Source organism: Lindgomyces ingoldianus (assembly GCF_010093535.1).
Source record: "Lindgomyces ingoldianus strain ATCC 200398 unplaced genomic scaffold BDR25scaffold_1, whole genome shotgun sequence".
Lineage (NCBI taxonomy): Eukaryota > Fungi > Ascomycota > Dothideomycetes > Pleosporales > Lindgomycetaceae > Lindgomyces > Lindgomyces ingoldianus.
Window position 1 is genome coordinate 2,296,275 of NW_022985162.1, and position 17,628 is coordinate 2,313,902.

Consider the following 17,628-nt stretch of genomic DNA (forward strand, 5'->3'; position numbering starts at 1 on the left):
GACTCTCGACTCTGCCCTTGGACTGTGGATGCCAGTCTGACCAGATTTAACGCCATCCCACGATTGAAGGGAAGAAGATATGCTACACATAGAAAATTGATAGGGAAGGGGAGGTTGATAGGAACAGAGTCTACACACCTTGGAATCTTGATTTTTCCAACCCAGTAATTGTCGCGGCTTTCTTCAGGAGCTTTAGCAACTCCTCTAACGGGCAGCTTCGTCATTCAGAACATCCCGCAACCGAAATGTGAAGATGGATCGATGAGTGATGATCTTAGCTCAGCCAAGCAGCTTGGGGCCGAGAGACTTGTGGCCCTTTTGTGTCTTTTGCACTCCGTTTCCCCCAAAGCTCCCGCCACCCCCTCCGCCACCCTTCTTGTTGTTCTTTCCATGCTTTCCATGCTTGTCGTCTCGTTTGTTGGTTGCAGTGACCTCGGCAGTTGCGCGTTTGATTCTGACGGGGTGGCTGCCAATGTATTTTCCTTCCATCTCCTTTGCGGCACGGAAAAAGTCGTCCGTCTCTGCGAAACTTACGAAGCCATAGCTCTTGCTTTTCGTCGTCCTCTTGTCTCGGATGACTCGGGCCTTTGATACTGAGGGATATTTCGAGAAAGCTTTGAGTAAGGACTCATCAGTGACTTCGCCAGCGAGGTTCCCGACAAATAGTCGGGGATGCAGAGGGTTCCATTCCAGGAGAGAAGAGTCTTCCCAGACCTTTCCTCCGCCTTGGCGGACGACAGTCTTCTGCTTTCCTCCCGCCGCAGACCCTGCTTCAGTATCGGGAGTTGTTTTGGCATCTCCAGGCGCGGTAGAAGCTGGGCGGGTACCGAGGGGCGTCACGTTCGCATTGCCCATGCCACTCTGTCCAGCTTTGTTATCCTTGGGAGCGTATGCACTGCTCCATTCTGCGATTCGGGCTTCCTCTTCTGGGTCATAGCCACCGCTTCTCCCAGTCCCAGTGGTTTGATTAGGGAGGGGGTAGGGGTTGATTATTTGCGGAGGTGTGGCCGTGGCGTAAGTCGGTTGCTGCTGGTAGTATGAGGTAGCTGCTGGGTATGGACTTGGTTGGTACCCACCACCGTTGAAAGATGCCTGTGAATTCATGACCGGCGCACCAGACACAACGGCGCGAGACGCGTAACCACCATAGCTCGCATTGTTGGCTGGATAGCCTCTCGCGCCAGGAAGGTTATGGGGGTAGGGTGGCGGCGACTGAGCGGAGGGGGGTGGACGTGCGGGGAGAGACGGGTGTGGCTGGAGCTTGTTGGCAGCCATCTTGTCTCCAATGCTGTCTCTGCTGCCGAGGCCCGGGGGAGGGGGTGGGAGTGCCATGTCAGCTATTCGGTGGTGTAGCTTCCTTGGATGGAGATTTTGAAGGTTGGGCAAGGCGACGAGTATTCGGCCGTGGGGAGTGGATGCTATCTGGAGGAGCCGTTCGAGGGCGTCAAATATTACCGCGCCTGTGGTTCGTGTAGTGCGGTTACAGGTTGCTGAGGTTGTCGCTACCTGACTGACCTTCCAATCCGCCAAGTCTTTCCCAGTTGCGCGGAAGTGGCAAGTTGGATTTGCGGGTAAAAGCCAGGCCCTGTTGGGCGTTGAGAATGCGACTGCCTTGGGCTGCAGGGACGCTCTCTCGGGCCGCGCAGATGGGAATAGATGTGGTAATCTGCTGCGCGGGTGCGTGAATTGTTGACAATTTGTTGGACGTGGGACAGCGACGGAGTTTTTGGCCGCGAGAGGAAAAGCGGCTGTCTTCGGCAGGGTGAATGAACCCACTGCGCAGATTCCACGTGATCAGCCACACCCTCAAGCCTCACAACCAGCCTCCTCTCGGACCAGGTACAGCGATGGAGGGGTGGAAGCTATGAAGGCGTCGCGCATGCTACTATTTTCCGCGGCGACGCTCGGAGGTGCACAGCGCGTTTGCAAAAGGAACTGACAACAGCGGAGTGAAGTCGCAGCGCTACCGCCGCGGCCGAAGCATTCTCCGTGGATTATGAAGAACTGTAGGGATCATTTGGGGCGTGCTTCATCTCAGCCGCCGCGCTCTCATTGATGCAGACGTGCCCCGCCCACGCAGCCGCTACCACTACCACCAGACTCCAAACTCTTCCGGTCGGAAAGGCTGGGGACTACTTATTATCCACAGACACCCCCACTATCTGCTGTCAACAATCTTCATCTCTCATCCATCTCCCTCTGTAAATTGCTCTTGTTGCGCCGTCGTGCTCTCATCGTCTGCGCATTACCCCGCCATCCCACCTCTGACTTTACACAGCCTCCATTGCTCGACAGTTAGTTGTTCGTCACCATGACTGAAGCAGTTGGCGACTTCGGCCTCATCGGCCTTGCTGTAGGTTCTGCTGCCCGCCCTGAGAAGATCAGGAAAAGACGTCGAACTCACCATCAATCTCCAGGTCATGGGTCAGAACCTGATCCTGAATGCGTAAGCAATTACTCAAGTCTGCGTTGTTTTCATAAGCATAACTGACAGGAGCCAGTGCCGATCATGGATTCACCGTATGCGCCCATTCTAAACCGAACACTGGATTCGAATACTGACAGACGTTTAGGTTGTTGCATTCAACCGAACGTGAGACCTACCACGTCTGCAATTTCTAATCAGTGTACTGACCGCTGTGGCAGTGTTTCCAAAGTTGACCGATTCCTTAATGATGGTACATGCCACAGGAGGCTACGTGAAAACTTTGTAATGAGGCTAACCAAGAGGCAGAGGCGAAGGGCAAGTCAATTGTTGGCGCACACTCCATCAAGGAGTTCGTCCAGAAGCTCAAGAAGCCGCGACGAATGATGATGCTCGTCATGGCTGGCAAGCCCGTCGACGATTTCATCGAGCTCCTGCTTACCGAGGGTGGTGTCGAGGAGGGTGATATCATCATCGATGGTGGCAACTCCCACTACCCTGATACAAACCGCCGAACGAAATACTTGGCTACGAAAGGCATCCGCTTCGTCGGATCCGGTGTGTCTGGAGGAGAGGAGGGTGCCCGTTATGGTCCAAGTATCATGCCAGGTGGAAATGAAGAGGCATGGCCATATATCAAAGTAGGCACGTCCTTAGTCAATTTATCGAACGTAAGCTCTGACAAACATATAGGACGTTCTCCAATCTATCTCCGCGAAATCTGACGGCGAGCCCTGTTGTCAATGGGTCGGTGACGAGGGTGCTGGCCACTACGTCAAGATGGTCCACAACGGTATTGAATATGGTGACATGCAGCTGATTTGCGAGGTCGGTGCTTCCCAGACAGTAAAACTAGAGGCGCTGTGGCTGACACATTGCTAGGCCTACGACATTATGAAACGTGGTCTCGGAATGAAGGATAAGGAAATTGGCGATGTTTTCACCAAGTGGAACAACGGCGTTCTCGACTCCTTCCTCATCGAAATCACCCGCGACATCATGTACAAGGACGATGAGAAAGACGGCCAGCCCATTGTCGAGAAGATCCTTGACTCGGCTGGCCAGAAGGGTACCGGAAAGTGGACCGCCATCAACGCGCTCGACCTTGGCATGCCTGTCACTTTGATTGGAGAGGCTGTGTTCGCTCGATGCTTGAGTTCGCTCAAGGCTGAGCGTGGCCGCGCCGCCAAAGTCCTCGACGGACCTACCCCAAGCTTTTCTGGCGACAAGGAAGCTTTCATCGAAAACCTCGAGCAGGCCCTCTACGCGTCAAAGATCATCTCTTATGCGCAAGGTTTCATGCTGATCCAGAATGTGAGGCTCACTACAATTATGAAGTGGACCAGTAGCTAATGAATGAATAGGCCGCCAAGGAGTACAAGTGGAAGCTGAACAAGCCAGAAATTGCCCTGATGTGGCGTGGTGGTTGCATTATTCGATCTGTCTTCCTGAAGGATATCACCAAAGCGTAAGTGTCTGGACCACAAAGATTGTAAGGGATCTCACTAACCTTACCATAGCTACCGAGCAAATCCAGACCTTGAGAACTTGCTGTTCGATGACTTCTTCAACAAGGCTATCCACAAGGCTCAATCTGGGTGGAGAGAGTGAGTCTCTTTTCGTTGTCAGCCTTCCGGGATAGGACAGTGAACTGATTTCTGCTAGTGTTGTCTCCAAGGGAGCTCTGTGGGGTATCCCCACTCCTGCATTCAGCACCGCCCTTAGTTTCTACGACGGCTACCGCTCCAAGGACTTGCCCGCGAACCTTCTGCAGGCACAACGTGACTATTTCGGCGCGCACACCTTCAGGGTCAAGCCTGAATGCGCCAGCACGGACTACCCCGAGGGCAAGGACATCCACGTCAACTGGACCGGAAGGGGAGGAAATGTGTCTGCCTCGACATACACTGCATAGGGAACAGGAGATGTTAGTAGGCTGGTTAGACGACAGCAGAGAGTTGCATCAGATGTGCCTGTGAAAAAATAATGCATATATAAGATGAATCAGAGTGCATCAACAGAGAGGCAGTATCAATTGCATGTCTTCAATAGAGAGGGACGTGACATTACATGCCAGCGTGACGATCGCGGAGGGCATGATGTTGCAGATTGGCAGGGCGCGCTAGTCCTAACGTAAGAGGCACTAAACCGGTTGCAGATTCGTGTGAGGAGGGCAGTGATGAAATGTTTAAAAGAAAACGAGTCCACGAGCTGTTGCAGCCCGTTGTCGTCCGCGTATTTGCCCTTGAGACTTAGTAGTTACCGTTGACGCAGGGTTAAGATTTATCGCAGCGTTCCAACAAGCAAAACGTGATCGGCGCGGCAGCAGGCGCCCCGGAAACTTTTGTTGGACCCAAGGCTTGTTTGACCGAAACGACTGGCCGTCTCTCTTGCGCAAGCACCGCAGGTACTCCACCACCTGCATTCGCCCGGCGTCTCTCCCCCTACAGTCGCGTGCGCTCTTGTTCTTGCCCTCTCTTCTTCTTGTCGCTCTTTTGCATTGGGCTTTCTTCTGCTTGCATGACTCTCCGGCGTTGGGCTTCTGGGAGTCTTTGGCGAGCTTCGGGATCAGAGGAGTAGCAAAGTTATCGTGTGAGACGGCACCACGCACCCGCGAGCGTCGGATTCTAGCCAAACAGAGCAAACATGGCGGAGAGCAAGAGACAGAGCATTGTGGGCAAGATTGCGACGCCCAAGGTCGGCGGTGGGCCGACGAAGGATGTCATTGATGGAGACTCGGTCTTGTATAAGGCGGTTGGGGCGCGGTAAGTCTCTGTCTCTCTTCCTACAGGACAGATTCTCTGGGTCGCATTATCTGAGCCTGGAGTGAGACTGACGGCGGGGGCCTGCAGCATTAAGATTACATGCGCTCCCCACAATAACATCCTCGAGGGCACGCTGTTCACCACGTGCAACATCACCAACGCGATTGCCATCAACACCGCGCCTGCCCCGCCGAACCCTTCCGCTCCGCTCGCGAGCCAGCCCGGCGACTACCACATCATCCCGTTCGCACACATCCTTAGTTTCGACCTGGTCGGCCCCGGTGAGCGTGTTCCTGAGTCAGGACCCGGGTTTGATGGCGCGCTCCCGAGCATCTCCAAGGTAGATCTGGAGGCACTGAAGGCACGAGAAGAGCGCACAATCCGGGAGATGAAGCAGAAGGATGCAATGCGGGGCAAGAACGTGACGAGAGAGGCACAGGACATTTTCGACTTTATTGCCCGGACGTAAGTCTGCCCTCTGCAGCCCCCTTGCCCTTACCGCAGAGGAGCTCCCAACTGACAATCCTCGCCCAGTCTCCCCACCCGCTGGGCGGAACCCAGCATCGTCGTCAATGACTCTGTGATGATCGACCCGCCGTACACCGTCGAGAACCTCCGAGCAAACAAGGACAAAGCCCAGAGCCTCGCCCATGTCCGCAAGATCCTCGAGAGCTACTACCAGCGCAAGAAGAGCTCCGCTCCCAACCGCGCCCCAGTAGCCACGCCGATTGCGCCGAGAAAAGGGGGTTGAATCAATCCTCCAGAGAGTGGACAAGGAAGGATATCTTGGACATGGGGAGGCGCGGCAAGGCGAAGAAAGGGATTCTATGAACTTTTCTCTCGAAGATGGACAATCTCCTTGGTTGGCACATATGTAGCTCGCGTGGTGTGCTTTGTTGCCAATGCTTTCGGGCAAAATATGTAAGCCAGTTGATAGTCAAAAGGAGACAAGCAGAGCTAGGCGGCTGTTAATATGGAATGGGGGAGTCTGAAAGGTCTCTCTCTTCTCGGTGGCATTTGTGCACTACACTAAAATGAACTGTACCTAGTTACCTAAAGAAACCAACCCTTTTGTCCGAAGGTTAGGATTAATCGAAACTGCTAGATACCCGTTGTGACTGCACTGACAGAGGTTATTTTCGGGCTCTTGCAAACACTGTGTCTGTGCAGCGCTTCAATCCTCCTAAACAGAAAGCCCAGAAGTTTTAGCGGCCAGACAACACCTCAGCTATCCTTCAAAGGCGGATATCTATACTCAGGCCATTTTTCAACATCAAGCCCGCCCACAGTCACCCTTCCTTGCTTGCATAGTCCATCATTCAACTACACGACCCACTTCAAAGTCATGGGTAGGTCAATATCTACTCAAATATCGCTTCGGAAAAATTCATGAATCTCATATTCCAAATTTCCCAAGCAGGAACTTTTTTATCTATTACACCAAATACCGAGCAAACGGCCCTTTTGAACTAAGAAAGGAGATGGCAGAGACACCATACCATCTGTGGTATGAAGAAAATATAGGGGTATCGTCAAGTCTGGGCAGAGACCCAACACCGAGCGCCTACCGAAGAAACATAAACAGGAAATGAAATCTAGATGCGCCCCAGTTTACCAGAAGCCGAAGTGAAGTGAAGTGACTCCAACCGCTCAGTCCTGATACACAGTGGCTGTTGTAGAAACAACCTATGGTTCCACCTGGTCAAGCTTTTTCAATCGTCTTGATGGAGCTCCACAACCTCTTTCCTCCCCCCCCCCCCCCCCCTTACACCCACCCAGATTTCCCACCTCTTCAGAACACAAACCGCCTCTTCCCCATCAGCCCCCACAACTCTCTCACAACGCTCTCCTGCTCTTCCCTCATCGCTCCCCTCACAGCCAAATAACACCTGCCCTCCAACTCCGGTCTCCAATCACCAGGATTCGCACTCGCCACCATTCCGCCAGCCTCTTCCAGAATGCACCAGCCCGCGCAAACATCCCAAATCCAGCATCCGCCCTCCCAGAATAGGTCCATCTGGCCCGCAGCCACGTAACAAAAGTCGAGGGCAGCGGAGCCGGAGGACCGGATCGAGTGCACCATAGCGCCGCCGGTTGAGCGGGACGACAAAAGCGTCTGTGACATCGAGGTTCGGAGATCCCAGTTCGGACCTTGGCGCTCGGAGCCCCATTCTAGAGCTACGAGGCAGCCGTTTAGTGAGGGAAGAGCAGCAGGTGTGGACCGAATGGGGAGGTTGTGAGTTCGGCCGGAGGCTGTGGTGAGGTAGGCGCCTTGGCCTTTGACAGCAGTATACAGATCCCCGCGGAAGGGATTGTAGATGACGCCTACAACCGGCTTTTTTGCCACCGTGAGAGCGAGAGAGACGGCTGTGTTGGGGAATCCGTGGATGAAGTTCAGAGTGCCGTCAATGGGGTCACAGACGAATGTTGGCTTGTCGGACAGCTTTTGACCGACTTTGAATGTCTCCTCGCCTAGGAAGTCAATGTTGGGGTACGCGGATTGGAGGCGCGAGTGCACCATTTTCTCAATGGCTTTGTCAGTCTCGGTGACGCGGTCGCTGGTGTTTTTCTTCGTGTCCGAGGTGCACACGGAGGGGTCAGCGTTGATCATCATTTGCCCGGCGTTGCGAGCAATATCGACAAGGGAGTCTCGGATTTCGCGGAGCGTTTTCTCGCTCATCAAGTATTTCGCAAGGATAACTTTGAGGTCGTTAGGGGTCGGGTTGGGTGTCATTGTGTCAGGAGTGGGTGCAGTAGAGACGTCAGATCCGTCAGGGCTGTCAAAGTCCCTGAAGGATAGATACTGCTTCTGTCCAGACCGCATATCTGTTCGCATTCTGAATAAGAGATGAAGTGGGAGGTGAGTATAGGTGGGCTGAGAGTGTCCAGTCCAACCTGGTAGGTTGATGGGAGACGAGAAGACTTTTGGGAAGAAGGTTTTGAGTAATGTGAGGTCCTGGTTGTAGTGGACGACGTCTAATAAGCCGAGTAAGTTGAAAGAATCGGAATTCCGGAATTGGTGAGGGAGATAGCCGGCTTATATATATGGCTGACAGAAACGCATAAAACACAAGAAACCCCTTGGCTAGAAAAGTCTGACAAGGCTAGGGTACCCTTATCTTTAAGGAAGAACTCGGTGAATGATAGGGTCACACGGGAGAGAGAACGGTGAATATGTGACGGTTACGCAGACGTGTTTTATGATGCGATGGAAGAGGAGCGTCCTCCTCTTTCTTACCGGCAAGGTTGGTGGCTGATGATGAAATTGGAGCTTATGCAGGTCGCAAAGAAGCCTTAGCTCGAAGACACTGATAAGCTAGGCAAAACCCTGTTGCTCGTGCATTGGAGGCTACTGAAAATATCGACTCCGTTCTGTCGGACCTCAAGGAGCTCTGCCGTGATTAGTGGTGAGATGCACATTGGTCCAAACGGATATATCTCTTTCCCTTAAGACGACGACTGCAAAAGCTTATCGCCCAATTGAGCTTTCATAAACCTTATCAAGGCCGAAGTCTTAAGCAATGACAGCAGCAGGCGGGATTTTACACATGTTGAGGTGTTCATTGCAGAGAGGATCTCGGACCGCTCCAATTGAACGGTTAGCGCCATGCACGACTAGGTCGATGGTTCCCTTTCCTCCTCTCTCCGTACGTTGTTCCAGATTCACATGAAAGCTTCATCCTCGTTGTTTTCCTTGAACACGAACGTTGCTGTAGACGTTTGAAGCATAGCGGTATGCGTTGACCCGGCTATTTCCGATCGGAAAACCCAAGCCTCGGGCGAGAGCTGACTCTCTCGGCGCGAGGGCTTGCTCGGAGATTTCGGATGCATGAATCAAAATGGGTGCAGAATCATCTACAGGATTTCTTGGGCTAGAACAAACGGTTCGGTCTTCTGGAGAAAGCTGTCAAACTACTTGTCGTTGGCCCGAAAGGCTAGGCTCTGAAAGATCGTCCGACTCTTGAAGCTAAATTAAAGCTCACTGGCTTTGTAATGATTCCTGACAAGCGATTACAACCACAATCTCATAAGACGACGTCTAAATGGCGGTTGGCTAAGGTTGGCTAAGGTTGGTGGTGAAGAAAGATCGACGGCGCGGACAAGCGATTCCGAGCGAGAACGTGGTTGTGGGTCGGGTATACTTTCCTTGTCTCGCCACCTCCCCCTTCGGACCGCGAATGAACAAACTGTCTGTAAACACTACCCATCATAAGTTCTTCGGAAATAGGGGTGCCTGACTCGAAATCCAATTTCGAAGGCTTGGACCGGCCGCAGGACCGTATCGGGAATGTCTCCACATTACAATCAGTCTTCCGATTGAAACCGTGATCAATGTAGGTCCTTGCTCAGCTTGATAGCAATCATACCCTATCGTTCTGAATACCAAGATCCTAGTAGGGGCAACGATATAAAATCTCAGCATAAGTCTCGCCACCAGCGAGCAAATGGTGCCCGAGCACTCCGGCGTTCTATTCAAGAAATTACCCCCGAGAACTCGCATCAACAAACCCAGAGTCCACTTTTCTCAACTCTCCCAAGCGAAATCCGAAATCTGATATTTGAATATGCCCTCTGCGAATGCCAAGACGAAACAGACCCGGTAGACTCTCAATCCCGCCACTTCCGCCCCGGCCATGAATACAAGACGAGAATCGAAACTGCACTCCTTCAAACATGTCGACTGATATACTACGAAGCGCAGGCTATACCACTACGGAGCGCTACCCACCATCTATTTGCGTTTACCGGGACTGGTTCAAAAATTGATTGGGATCACTACATATTTCATCTAACCAAGCAGCAAGGCCAGAACCTTTATCATCTCCATGATATTATGGGCATGATTGGGTTCGCGCGTCTAAGCAAATATCTCAAGCACACGCATCTTCAATGGAGGAAGATTACTTGGACCATCCGCACGAGCCTTTGGGGCCCATTATTAGCACCCCCTTCTGCGTACCTTGAGCTTGATGGCAGTCTTCGAGCTCTCAGATTCCCGGTCTCCTGCCAAGAAGTAAACATTGAGCTAGAAACTTTAGAAAACGGCGCCACCGAGCTACGCACGGCAGTCGAGGATTTTGCTGCGATGTGTCGGAAAATCAAAATGCGGAGGAGAGATGATACATATATCCCATTTGACTCGGCAGGTTCTTTTGAGTACACATGGACTGGATTCTCTCCATCACCTACTCAGCATGGAACGTATGATGAGCTTGCACATACAGGCCCGCCGTTGACGGTTACGTATCATGTTATTCGGCTACGTTGGCATTCTGGTGTACCGACTCGAGAGTATGCGAATTACGACAACTTAAATTGTCTCTCCAGTCGGTTAGCCAAGGTGGTTACGCGGCAAAGCACAGAAAGCGCAGCTCAATCTCGATAATATCAAGTTCGATTCAACTTTCTGACTGGAACATGCTAACTTTAGAGAAAAATTTAAGCCTACCCTTTTTGTACCGTACGCAATAACATTCAACTAATGAAGCTCTTCGCGAAACACAAACTCAAGCGCTGTTAACCATGTAGCTCCCACTGCTGAATACCCAATACTAATTCCCCAGAGATTGAGAGGTCCGTAAGTGCTAAGGGTGGGGACTTTATGTGAAGCTTTTGGTAGCACCAGAGGCATGAGGAACTGAGTTGATTGCTAAAGGAGTGTACCTAAGGGTCTATATATACAGAAGGGTGGACTAGGCAGCATGCTGCTTGGCAGGCAGCAAGTAACTATAGTAGACAGCAGTGGTTTCATGGCGGTGGGGGCTCTCTGAGCTCTATAACTGCAAACACTTGATCCTTAGCTTCTAACCCTTCTAGAGGGCCTCAGTCTCCACCTGAATCCACACCACTGATTCATTATGTCGAGAAAAAAATTGTCGATTATCTTTGATCTACAAGCCTAGAGGCTTGATTATAAGCGGCTTGTGGATCGAAGACGCCTCTAGGCCTGCGATTCCTCCTACAGCTTATCCAACACCCCCCTAACCAAATTGGGGCCGTTTTAGAACATACACACTGGGATAAGCCTACCGTTATACCAACAAGTGCAACAGCCCTAGTACTAAGGCCTAGGCCCAAGACTATCTTGTCTGATGTGCTCAATCCTGGGGTTTGTTTGGCGATCACTATGATCCCACAGTTGAAGTGGTTAAGGATAGTTACGTACAGATCCGTGTACAAGCAACCATATTTACCAACTGGCTTATTCAGTTTGTTTTGCGATAATAAATTCCGAATTTAGGGTATTGAAACGCAATTGCGTTTATTTATGCCTCGTTCTCCTACGAAAAATCATCTGACTGGTGGCCGCAAAGTCGGTTGTCTTACTCGCGCAAACCCCAGCCTCCAATAGCCCTTTGAATAAGATTCAGGATACAATTACCTCGTGATGCTGTGACCTTTCTGATCAACTAGCACTGCCTCCCTCTGATATTTCGAAGTTCCCAGTTCTGTAGTAGGCGTGGGAGGTTGTAACAAGTAGGATGACAGACTGTTTATGCTGCCCTATTTCTGCCATACTGCACCACGGAGGTAGACGGGGCTCTGAGTGTGACCAAAGCTGCTCTATATTCAAGCAATACTTGTCCTAATAAATACGCCGTTGAGAAATACAAAATAAACACAAAGGAGCGCATGACTCCACGAATATAAGAACCCTCTGTGTTGAGATCATACTTTCCGGGTTATTAATGGAGAGGAGAAAACTGATGACTAAGATTCCAAAATGCCCCATAGAGTAGCCGGGTTTGCCATCTCGTCGTCCCCAGCAAAAGGCATCAATCCCCATAAAGAGTCCGAGTCTATGTCTTGAACGTCTTGTTCAATGTCCTCCTCATCACTATTGTCATCGTCCCCATCACTATTACCAGTTGGACGGCTCTCAATAATCGTTAATTCTCTCTTGTCAGGAGCAGAAAACTCGATGCCGGCCAAGGCAAAATCCCGGTGAAGGCTCTCCCAACCTGGTTCAGAATCTTTATGAAGTATTGCTTTTCCAACGACGACCTTCTTAAGCTGGGGAACTTTCTCGTTTGCGTGTTGTGCTATAACTTCAAGGGCGTGCGTGAAGTCTGCGTCGAATCGACAATCATGGAGTTGAACAGTGAGTTGCAATTCTTCTAGACCGGAGGGTAAAAGATCCAGCACTGCTGGTGTTATGTCCAGATCCTTTAAAAAGGCCTTGGTAGGAACGAGAGCGGTCAACGGTATGTGGAGGATTTTCAAATTAGTGAAGTCCACCAGAGATTCGAGCACACGACACGGACCGGGATCACTCCAGTTGTGTGAAAGCCAAAGCTCTTCTAGCGATTGACGGTGGTGACGTAAAGAGGATGTTAACAATGCGTAATCTATCTTAGCAGCTTCCCACCAGTGACCTTGGCCGTATTCGAAGTATTTCAAGGCCCGTGGTACTCGGATGAGGGCTGCTAGGACCTTTGACTCAACAAGGGAATTTCCAACACGAAAATGTTCGACAGTCGAGGATCCGAACGGCAGAGATGTGTAATAAGAGCTGGTTGGCATATCCCACTTGCGGGCCGTTCCGTTCTCCGTCAACTCCATAAGCTCTAATTTCTTTATCGATGGGAGGAAGAGGAAGGTGGACGCGCCCTCCAGTCGCATGCAAGCGATATGGACATACACTGACTTAAGGTGTTGAAAGCTATGTGGAAAGCCAAGCTTCATAGACGCAGTCCAGGGTCGCTTTTGTTTCTCTGGCTGGTATTTGCCCCAAACCACCAGATCCTCGATGTTAGGGGTAAACATTAAAATTGCCTCAATGACTGGGTCGTCTCGGTACAATACATTATCGAAATCCACGCGCCCATTGTCCTCGAACGGTAAAGTCTCAAAGTTCGCGGCAAAATCCATGGCAGACGGCGTGCCCATCTGTAAGAATTTCTGAGAGATGATCCGACGGTCGGCTGTGTCATGAAGACGGTGCAGCCAGCCGTCGCATTGCCACTCCATCTTCTTCACATACTCCCCTAGGGTTGGGTTTTCAACCAATGTTCTCAGAAAGTATTCAGGGTCTCCTCGGAACGGACAATCGTACTCCTTGTAGAGGAAAGGAGTAGCGAAGCGGTAGAATCGACGGCATGTAAGGGTAAGATCGAGGTAACAGTAAACCCCATTTCGGCAGCATAAGTGATCCTCACATAGAGAGAGAAGTTCCAGGATTTCCAGAATGAGTTCGTCGGGGAGTCGATCTAAGTACGGTCCCAGAGACATGTTGGGTGACAAAAGTGTTGAGGTGAGGGTACCCAGGGGAGCAATGAGGCAACCTTGAATGGAATTAAAAGGACGTGAATGCAGCGGAACAAGTATGAAGGGACCTGAAAACTGCGCAAACAGCTGAAGAAGCTTGGAAGCTGGAGCTGAGCTGTTGTTAGAAGAATGGCTACAGTACTAACCTATATTGGACTAGCGTTCGCTATAATCAGGGTTCAAAAGAAAGTAAAATAAAGACAACTCCTTGTCACTCAAAGTCGAAGGTGGGAGTTTAAGACTAAAACTAATGAATAGGACCATTTTAAGAGCGAATAGGTGATATTAGTGGGTGCTCATTGGTATTTGTTCGGAGGGGTCTATTCTGCCTTTTCACTGAGTTGCTTTGTCTCAAATTAGGAGGGCGACCTGAATGGATACATCTGGAGACTTGCCGCTTGCCAACCAGGGGTTTTTCAAGTTATATCAGCTGCGTATGCCTTGGGAGATCTGCCTTGACTATTCAGGGCACTCGCGGAAGCAGTGGAGGCAGGCTCTTCATGGTTGCTAGAGCACCCTACCATATAACCTGGAACATGACTAGGATAGAGAAAGTATACCAAACTTCTTGCCGTAATCAAGGAAGACATCAATAGGGTTCTAGTTTTCGTCCCGGCCACCTTCCTGTCATATGCCACCTTTGGTTATGACTTATAGTGCAGGTCTAGCCGAATAGCCTATCAGAGAATGCTCGTCTACACATACTCTCGTTGCGAGAACGACCGGTAAAAGGACGCCAGCAAACCTGGCTATCAAGCTCTTAACTGCATGGTGAACATGAACAAAAGCCAAATTGTGAGGTTAAGGTGTTCAGAGATGAGAGGTGAGACTTGGAGCTACCCCACCTCACGTCACTCCTTCCAAATCTAAGCTACCCCGCGATTCTCTTTTCTTACCTAGGTTGACAAACAGCCTCTAGATTTGTAAGGCGTGGAACTCCACAGATGAGAATGCATTCGAAAGATGCTTCATCTCTATACTCTATCTCCAACTCCAGCCTCACCACTTCCTCTTCTTCTTCAAGAAAAAGCTCCCAACATTGGAGAAAATAACCATACACTATACACCTCGTATTCAGATCGATAATCTATAAACACAGCAAAATATGACCACCTTCCCACCCCCATCCCTCTACTCCCTCCTCCTCGAGATCGCTCCCCTCCTCCAATCCCGCAAAGAAACCATCTCCGTCGCCGAAACCGCCGCTGGGGGTCTAATCTCCGCAACACTCCTTTCTTACCCCGGCGCCTCGGGCTTCTATAAAGGCGGCCTCACACTCTATACGCTGGAATCGCGTATCGCATTCGCTGGTTGGACCGACGCTACGATCAAAGACTACAAAGGCCCAACACCGGAGATCGTCGCAGGGCTGGCTGAGCACACGCGGAAGCAGCTGGGGAGTACGTATACGATTAGTGAGAGTGGTACGGCAGGGCCCACGGGAGGGACGACGAAGAATAGGACGCCGGGGTATGTGGCGTTGGCGGTTGCAAGTGAGAAGGGGACTGTGACGAGGGAAGTGGAGACGGGGTTAGGGACAGATAGGGAGGCGAACATGGTGCAGTTTGCGGTTGAGGGGTTGAAGTTGGTTAGGGATGTTATCAAGGAAGAGGGAAAGCTGTGAGTATATAGGAGTGGAAGGGAGATGGAACTGCAGGTTATCAACCCCTGCTTCCTGTTGACACCCTCCCTGATTTCAGCAGGAGATATAAACATATTGAACCCACTCTGGTTGTATTCCATGTTAAGTAATAGCATGTGGTGAGAAGAGCGGCTGGGTGAGATATTAGTATTGGTAGCTAACGATACATGATTGTTGATAGAAATGGTATCTCTGTCGTCGCTCGAGAATCCAAAATGATCCATAATAATATACATATCCAAACCAAAACGCCAACGAAAAAAGAGCCTTTTTGAGGAGGTGTAGACGCCGTGCCGATGCATGCTCCGCTATGCTATGCTCCGTGAAATGCGTAGTGACAAACACCTTGGCTGTGAACAAGTTGACTTCGTAGAGGGAGAATATGGACAGTGAAACAAGAAGTAGGACGAGATTGGCCAACCAGGGTGATGTTCCAAGACACCAGGCGCCACACTTCTGACTGTTCTCGTGACTCTAGCAAGAGGTGGGAGGAGAGATCTCCTTTCTTGGTACTGTGAGTGTGTCAACATCCTGAACGAGCAAGGTGGTATCAAGGCTTTGATCCTTTCCTCTCCTCAACTACTATCATCGTGTCCTCTTCCTTTAAGCTTCCGGTAAGCCACTGGCCCATGTGCGTCTGCCACCTCCTCAAGTCCTCTTGTTTAGTAGCTTCCCTCATCCTCCTGTGCCGCACCAACCTCTCGGCAACCTGTTGCAACATAACTTTTGGCGGGGCATATTCGTGAACGGACTTGTTTACTTCGTCTCGATCCAGATAGGTTTTGGTGACCGTCTCCATCTTCGATAGCGTTTTTCCGCCGGAAACTTGCTTCGTTTCTCCTGTGTGGGGATTTTTCCATAACCCTTTTTCCCAGCTATCTAGTGGCATATCTTCCAAGCCTTTGTCAACATTCAGCCGCTTGTACCACCGATGCTCTCCTCGCGCAATTGTCTGCATTGTCTTGTGCCGATTTTCTCCTTCGGTGTACTTGATTAAAACGTTCTTAAAAACTGCGATTTTTTCCGACCACTTCTTGACCAGCGGAACCTTGCCAAAAGGGCCTGGCCAAACTGCTGCGAAACCATCGTGCTGAGTATCTGGGCGTCCAGTCCCAACCGACAGCAGTATGGCTGGTTCGTGGTCTTCGCCTCGGAGGGAAAGATGTTCTGTATAGGCGGCATACGAGGGATTGTTCTCACGAATCCCACCATCTTTGAACCCTATCTTCCCCCTTGTGCCTCCAAAGTCAGCTTCGAGCATCTTGAAAAAGAATGGTGCGGCAGAAGTGGCCCTGGTGACCTGCCATATCCTCAGCTTGTCTGCGCCTGTGTTGTATGGCGTCACCCACGGCGGCGCGATGTCAGGGTCGTAACGGTGGTCGTACGTGCGCAGAAGGTAAGCCTCCGATATTTGCCCGGAATGTGTTGCAGTAAGGCAGATTGATTGACATATGCGCTCTGTTTGCCCGTCAGTGCTCGACGATGAAGAACCACCTTCGTCTTTTGCGTCTTCGTCAACGTTCCATGGGTGCCAATCGTTTCCATTGCAGCTATCGCCATGGTGTTTGCAATATTGTTTGACGATCCTCTGCACAGCTTTCTCTAACGGCTTGTGGTGGTATTTAGTCGCTAGTGGGAGGATGTTCCTACGATGGCCGAAGAGATCGTTCCCAACTGCACGGTACAACTCCAAGCACTGGGGAACTGTCATGCGCAGTCGCGCAAGCAGTACGGATATTAGGCCACCAGTGCTTGTGCCGTATATGTAATCGAAGTAGTGACATGGTAGGAGCTCGTCTTCGTTGAAGGTGCGCCGTTGGCTGTTTGCGACCGGACCTTCCTCGTCCTGTAATCGCTTTTCGCATTCGGCGATCTCGTGCATAAGCCGTTGAAGGATGAGTAGGCTGGCGTAGCCTCGAATACCTCCGCCATCTAGATAGAATCTTCAAGTCAGCAAGGCGATCGGTAGTCTGGGACCGGAGTTTGCATCCTGGCGGCGTTCTCCTTGCTTCTAACAAGAGATTTAACAGATCAACCCCACTCTAACCATGTCGCGCAATATCTAGAAATGCGACAGCATGCTGTCAGTGGTACGGTTGGCTCCGCGCCCGTCGGAGCTTGAACTGTTGGCACCACTGGAAGGCTGTCGCTAAAAAGAAGGGATCAGGAGATGGGGTACAAACCGAGGGTCAAGATCAGGTCCTCCCAGGCGTTTTCTTCGTTCACGCTCTTCGACCACGTCACACCTGACTTATCCTGGGCTGAGGCAGATGTGGCCGTGGTCATGATACTAAGTGGCCTCCGGGGCGAGTCGACCGGAGGTTGAAGCATCTTGATGGATCAGTTCTGGTTTTGTATCTGGTAGGAAAATAGACAGGGGAGGTAGCATAAAACAGAACAGTCTTCAGGCATAGGGGACAGCCAACCGATAATAAGGCAGTCAAACATCAGCGCCTCATGTGCAAAGTCGCGGAGACTCATGGGGGCAGAAGGGCGAGGTGTGTAGTGGGCGGAAGCGGGAGTGGCTG

The 17,628-nt window shown here is 51.0% G+C and overlaps 8 protein-coding genes across 8 annotated transcripts; 4 read left to right on the forward strand and 4 right to left on the reverse strand.

The window, feature by feature from the left end:
* Positions 1 to 375: 375 nt before the first annotated feature.
* Positions 376 to 1,260, reverse strand: BDR25DRAFT_174462 (RNA-binding domain-containing protein; the record flags this gene model as incomplete). The annotated part of the gene is made up of 1 exon (XM_033684161.1): positions 376 to 1,260. A coding segment is annotated over one exon (885 nt), but the record flags the coding sequence as incomplete, so codon positions are not given.
* Positions 1,261 to 2,069: 809 nt separating this feature from the next.
* On the forward strand, positions 2,070 to 4,602 carry BDR25DRAFT_299806 (decarboxylating 6-phosphogluconate dehydrogenase). The gene is made up of 11 exons (XM_033689232.1): positions 2,070 to 2,353; positions 2,418 to 2,446; positions 2,502 to 2,520; positions 2,574 to 2,593; positions 2,647 to 2,678; positions 2,735 to 3,066; positions 3,119 to 3,253; positions 3,308 to 3,739; positions 3,790 to 3,893; positions 3,946 to 4,032; positions 4,091 to 4,602. Exons 1-11 carry the CDS (start codon positions 2,312 to 2,314, stop codon positions 4,338 to 4,340), a joined length of 1,482 nt encoding a protein of 493 aa, XP_033554934.1. The 5' UTR covers positions 2,070 to 2,311; the 3' UTR covers positions 4,341 to 4,602.
* Positions 4,603 to 4,765: 163 nt separating this feature from the next.
* Positions 4,766 to 6,288, forward strand: BDR25DRAFT_299807 (uncharacterized protein). The gene is made up of 3 exons (XM_033689233.1): positions 4,766 to 5,190; positions 5,278 to 5,655; positions 5,725 to 6,288. Exons 1-3 carry the CDS (start codon positions 5,072 to 5,074, stop codon positions 5,939 to 5,941), a joined length of 714 nt encoding a protein of 237 aa, XP_033554935.1. The 5' UTR covers positions 4,766 to 5,071; the 3' UTR covers positions 5,942 to 6,288.
* A 685-nt stretch (positions 6,289 to 6,973) lies between these two features.
* On the reverse strand, positions 6,974 to 8,415 carry BDR25DRAFT_299808 (inositol monophosphatase). Its single transcript, XM_033689234.1, has one exon. The coding sequence runs from the start codon at positions 8,024 to 8,026 to the stop codon at positions 6,983 to 6,985; it is 1,044 nt and encodes a 347-aa protein (XP_033554936.1). The 5' UTR covers positions 8,027 to 8,415; the 3' UTR covers positions 6,974 to 6,982.
* An 857-nt stretch (positions 8,416 to 9,272) lies between these two features.
* Positions 9,273 to 10,881, forward strand: BDR25DRAFT_7992 (uncharacterized protein). The gene is made up of 2 exons (XM_033699070.1): positions 9,273 to 9,524; positions 9,589 to 10,881. Coding segments are annotated over exons 1-2 (990 nt in total). The 5' UTR covers positions 9,273 to 9,522; the 3' UTR covers positions 10,577 to 10,881.
* Positions 10,882 to 11,889: 1,008 nt separating this feature from the next.
* Positions 11,890 to 13,450, reverse strand: BDR25DRAFT_365139 (uncharacterized protein). Its single transcript, XM_033696876.1, has one exon. It carries the CDS (start codon positions 13,420 to 13,422, stop codon positions 11,902 to 11,904), a length of 1,521 nt encoding a protein of 506 aa, XP_033554938.1. The 5' UTR covers positions 13,423 to 13,450; the 3' UTR covers positions 11,890 to 11,901.
* Positions 13,451 to 14,427: 977 nt separating this feature from the next.
* On the forward strand, positions 14,428 to 15,267 carry BDR25DRAFT_299809 (competence/damage-inducible protein-like protein cinA). Its single transcript, XM_033689235.1, has one exon. The coding sequence runs from the start codon at positions 14,564 to 14,566 to the stop codon at positions 15,080 to 15,082; it is 519 nt and encodes a 172-aa protein (XP_033554939.1). The 5' UTR covers positions 14,428 to 14,563; the 3' UTR covers positions 15,083 to 15,267.
* BDR25DRAFT_299810 (FabD/lysophospholipase-like protein) lies at positions 15,238 to 17,603 on the reverse strand. Its single transcript, XM_033689236.1, has 2 exons — positions 17,284 to 17,603; positions 15,238 to 17,032 (listed from the first exon to the last, which is right to left on the reverse strand). Exons 1-2 carry the CDS (start codon positions 17,429 to 17,431, stop codon positions 15,651 to 15,653), a joined length of 1,530 nt encoding a protein of 509 aa, XP_033554940.1. The 5' UTR covers positions 17,432 to 17,603; the 3' UTR covers positions 15,238 to 15,650.
* Positions 17,604 to 17,628: the final 25 nt, after the last annotated feature.

Excerpts from the sequence above, each read along its gene's own strand:
- BDR25DRAFT_299806 (XM_033689232.1), top strand. The coding sequence starts at position 2,312 with ATGACTGAAGCAGTTGGCGACTTCGGCCTCATCGGCCTTGCT. Across the intron at positions 3,254-3,307 it reads ACATGCAGCTGATTTGCGAG|GCCTACGACATTATGAAACG; the intron begins GTCGGTGCTTCC and ends ACACATTGCTAG. Across the intron at positions 3,894-3,945 it reads CTGAAGGATATCACCAAAGC|CTACCGAGCAAATCCAGACC; the intron begins GTAAGTGTCTGG and ends ACCTTACCATAG.
- BDR25DRAFT_299807 (XM_033689233.1), top strand. The coding sequence starts at position 5,072 with ATGGCGGAGAGCAAGAGACAGAGCATTGTGGGCAAGATTGCGACGCCC. Across the intron at positions 5,191-5,277 it reads TATAAGGCGGTTGGGGCGCG|CATTAAGATTACATGCGCTC; the intron begins GTAAGTCTCTGT and ends GGGGGCCTGCAG. Across the intron at positions 5,656-5,724 it reads TTCGACTTTATTGCCCGGAC|TCTCCCCACCCGCTGGGCGG; the intron begins GTAAGTCTGCCC and ends ATCCTCGCCCAG.
- BDR25DRAFT_299808 (XM_033689234.1), bottom strand. The coding sequence starts at position 8,026 with ATGCGAACAGATATGCGGTCTGGACAGAAGCAGTATCTATCCTTCAGG.
- BDR25DRAFT_365139 (XM_033696876.1), bottom strand. The coding sequence starts at position 13,422 with ATGTCTCTGGGACCGTACTTAGATCGACTCCCCGACGAACTCATTCTG.
- BDR25DRAFT_299809 (XM_033689235.1), top strand. The coding sequence starts at position 14,564 with ATGACCACCTTCCCACCCCCATCCCTCTACTCCCTCCTCCTCGAGATC.
- BDR25DRAFT_299810 (XM_033689236.1), bottom strand. The coding sequence starts at position 17,431 with ATGCTTCAACCTCCGGTCGACTCGCCCCGGAGGCCACTTAGTATCATG. Across the intron at positions 17,033-17,283 it reads GGACCTGATCTTGACCCTCG|ATGGCGGAGGTATTCGAGGC; the intron begins GTTTGTACCCCA and ends GATTCTATCTAG.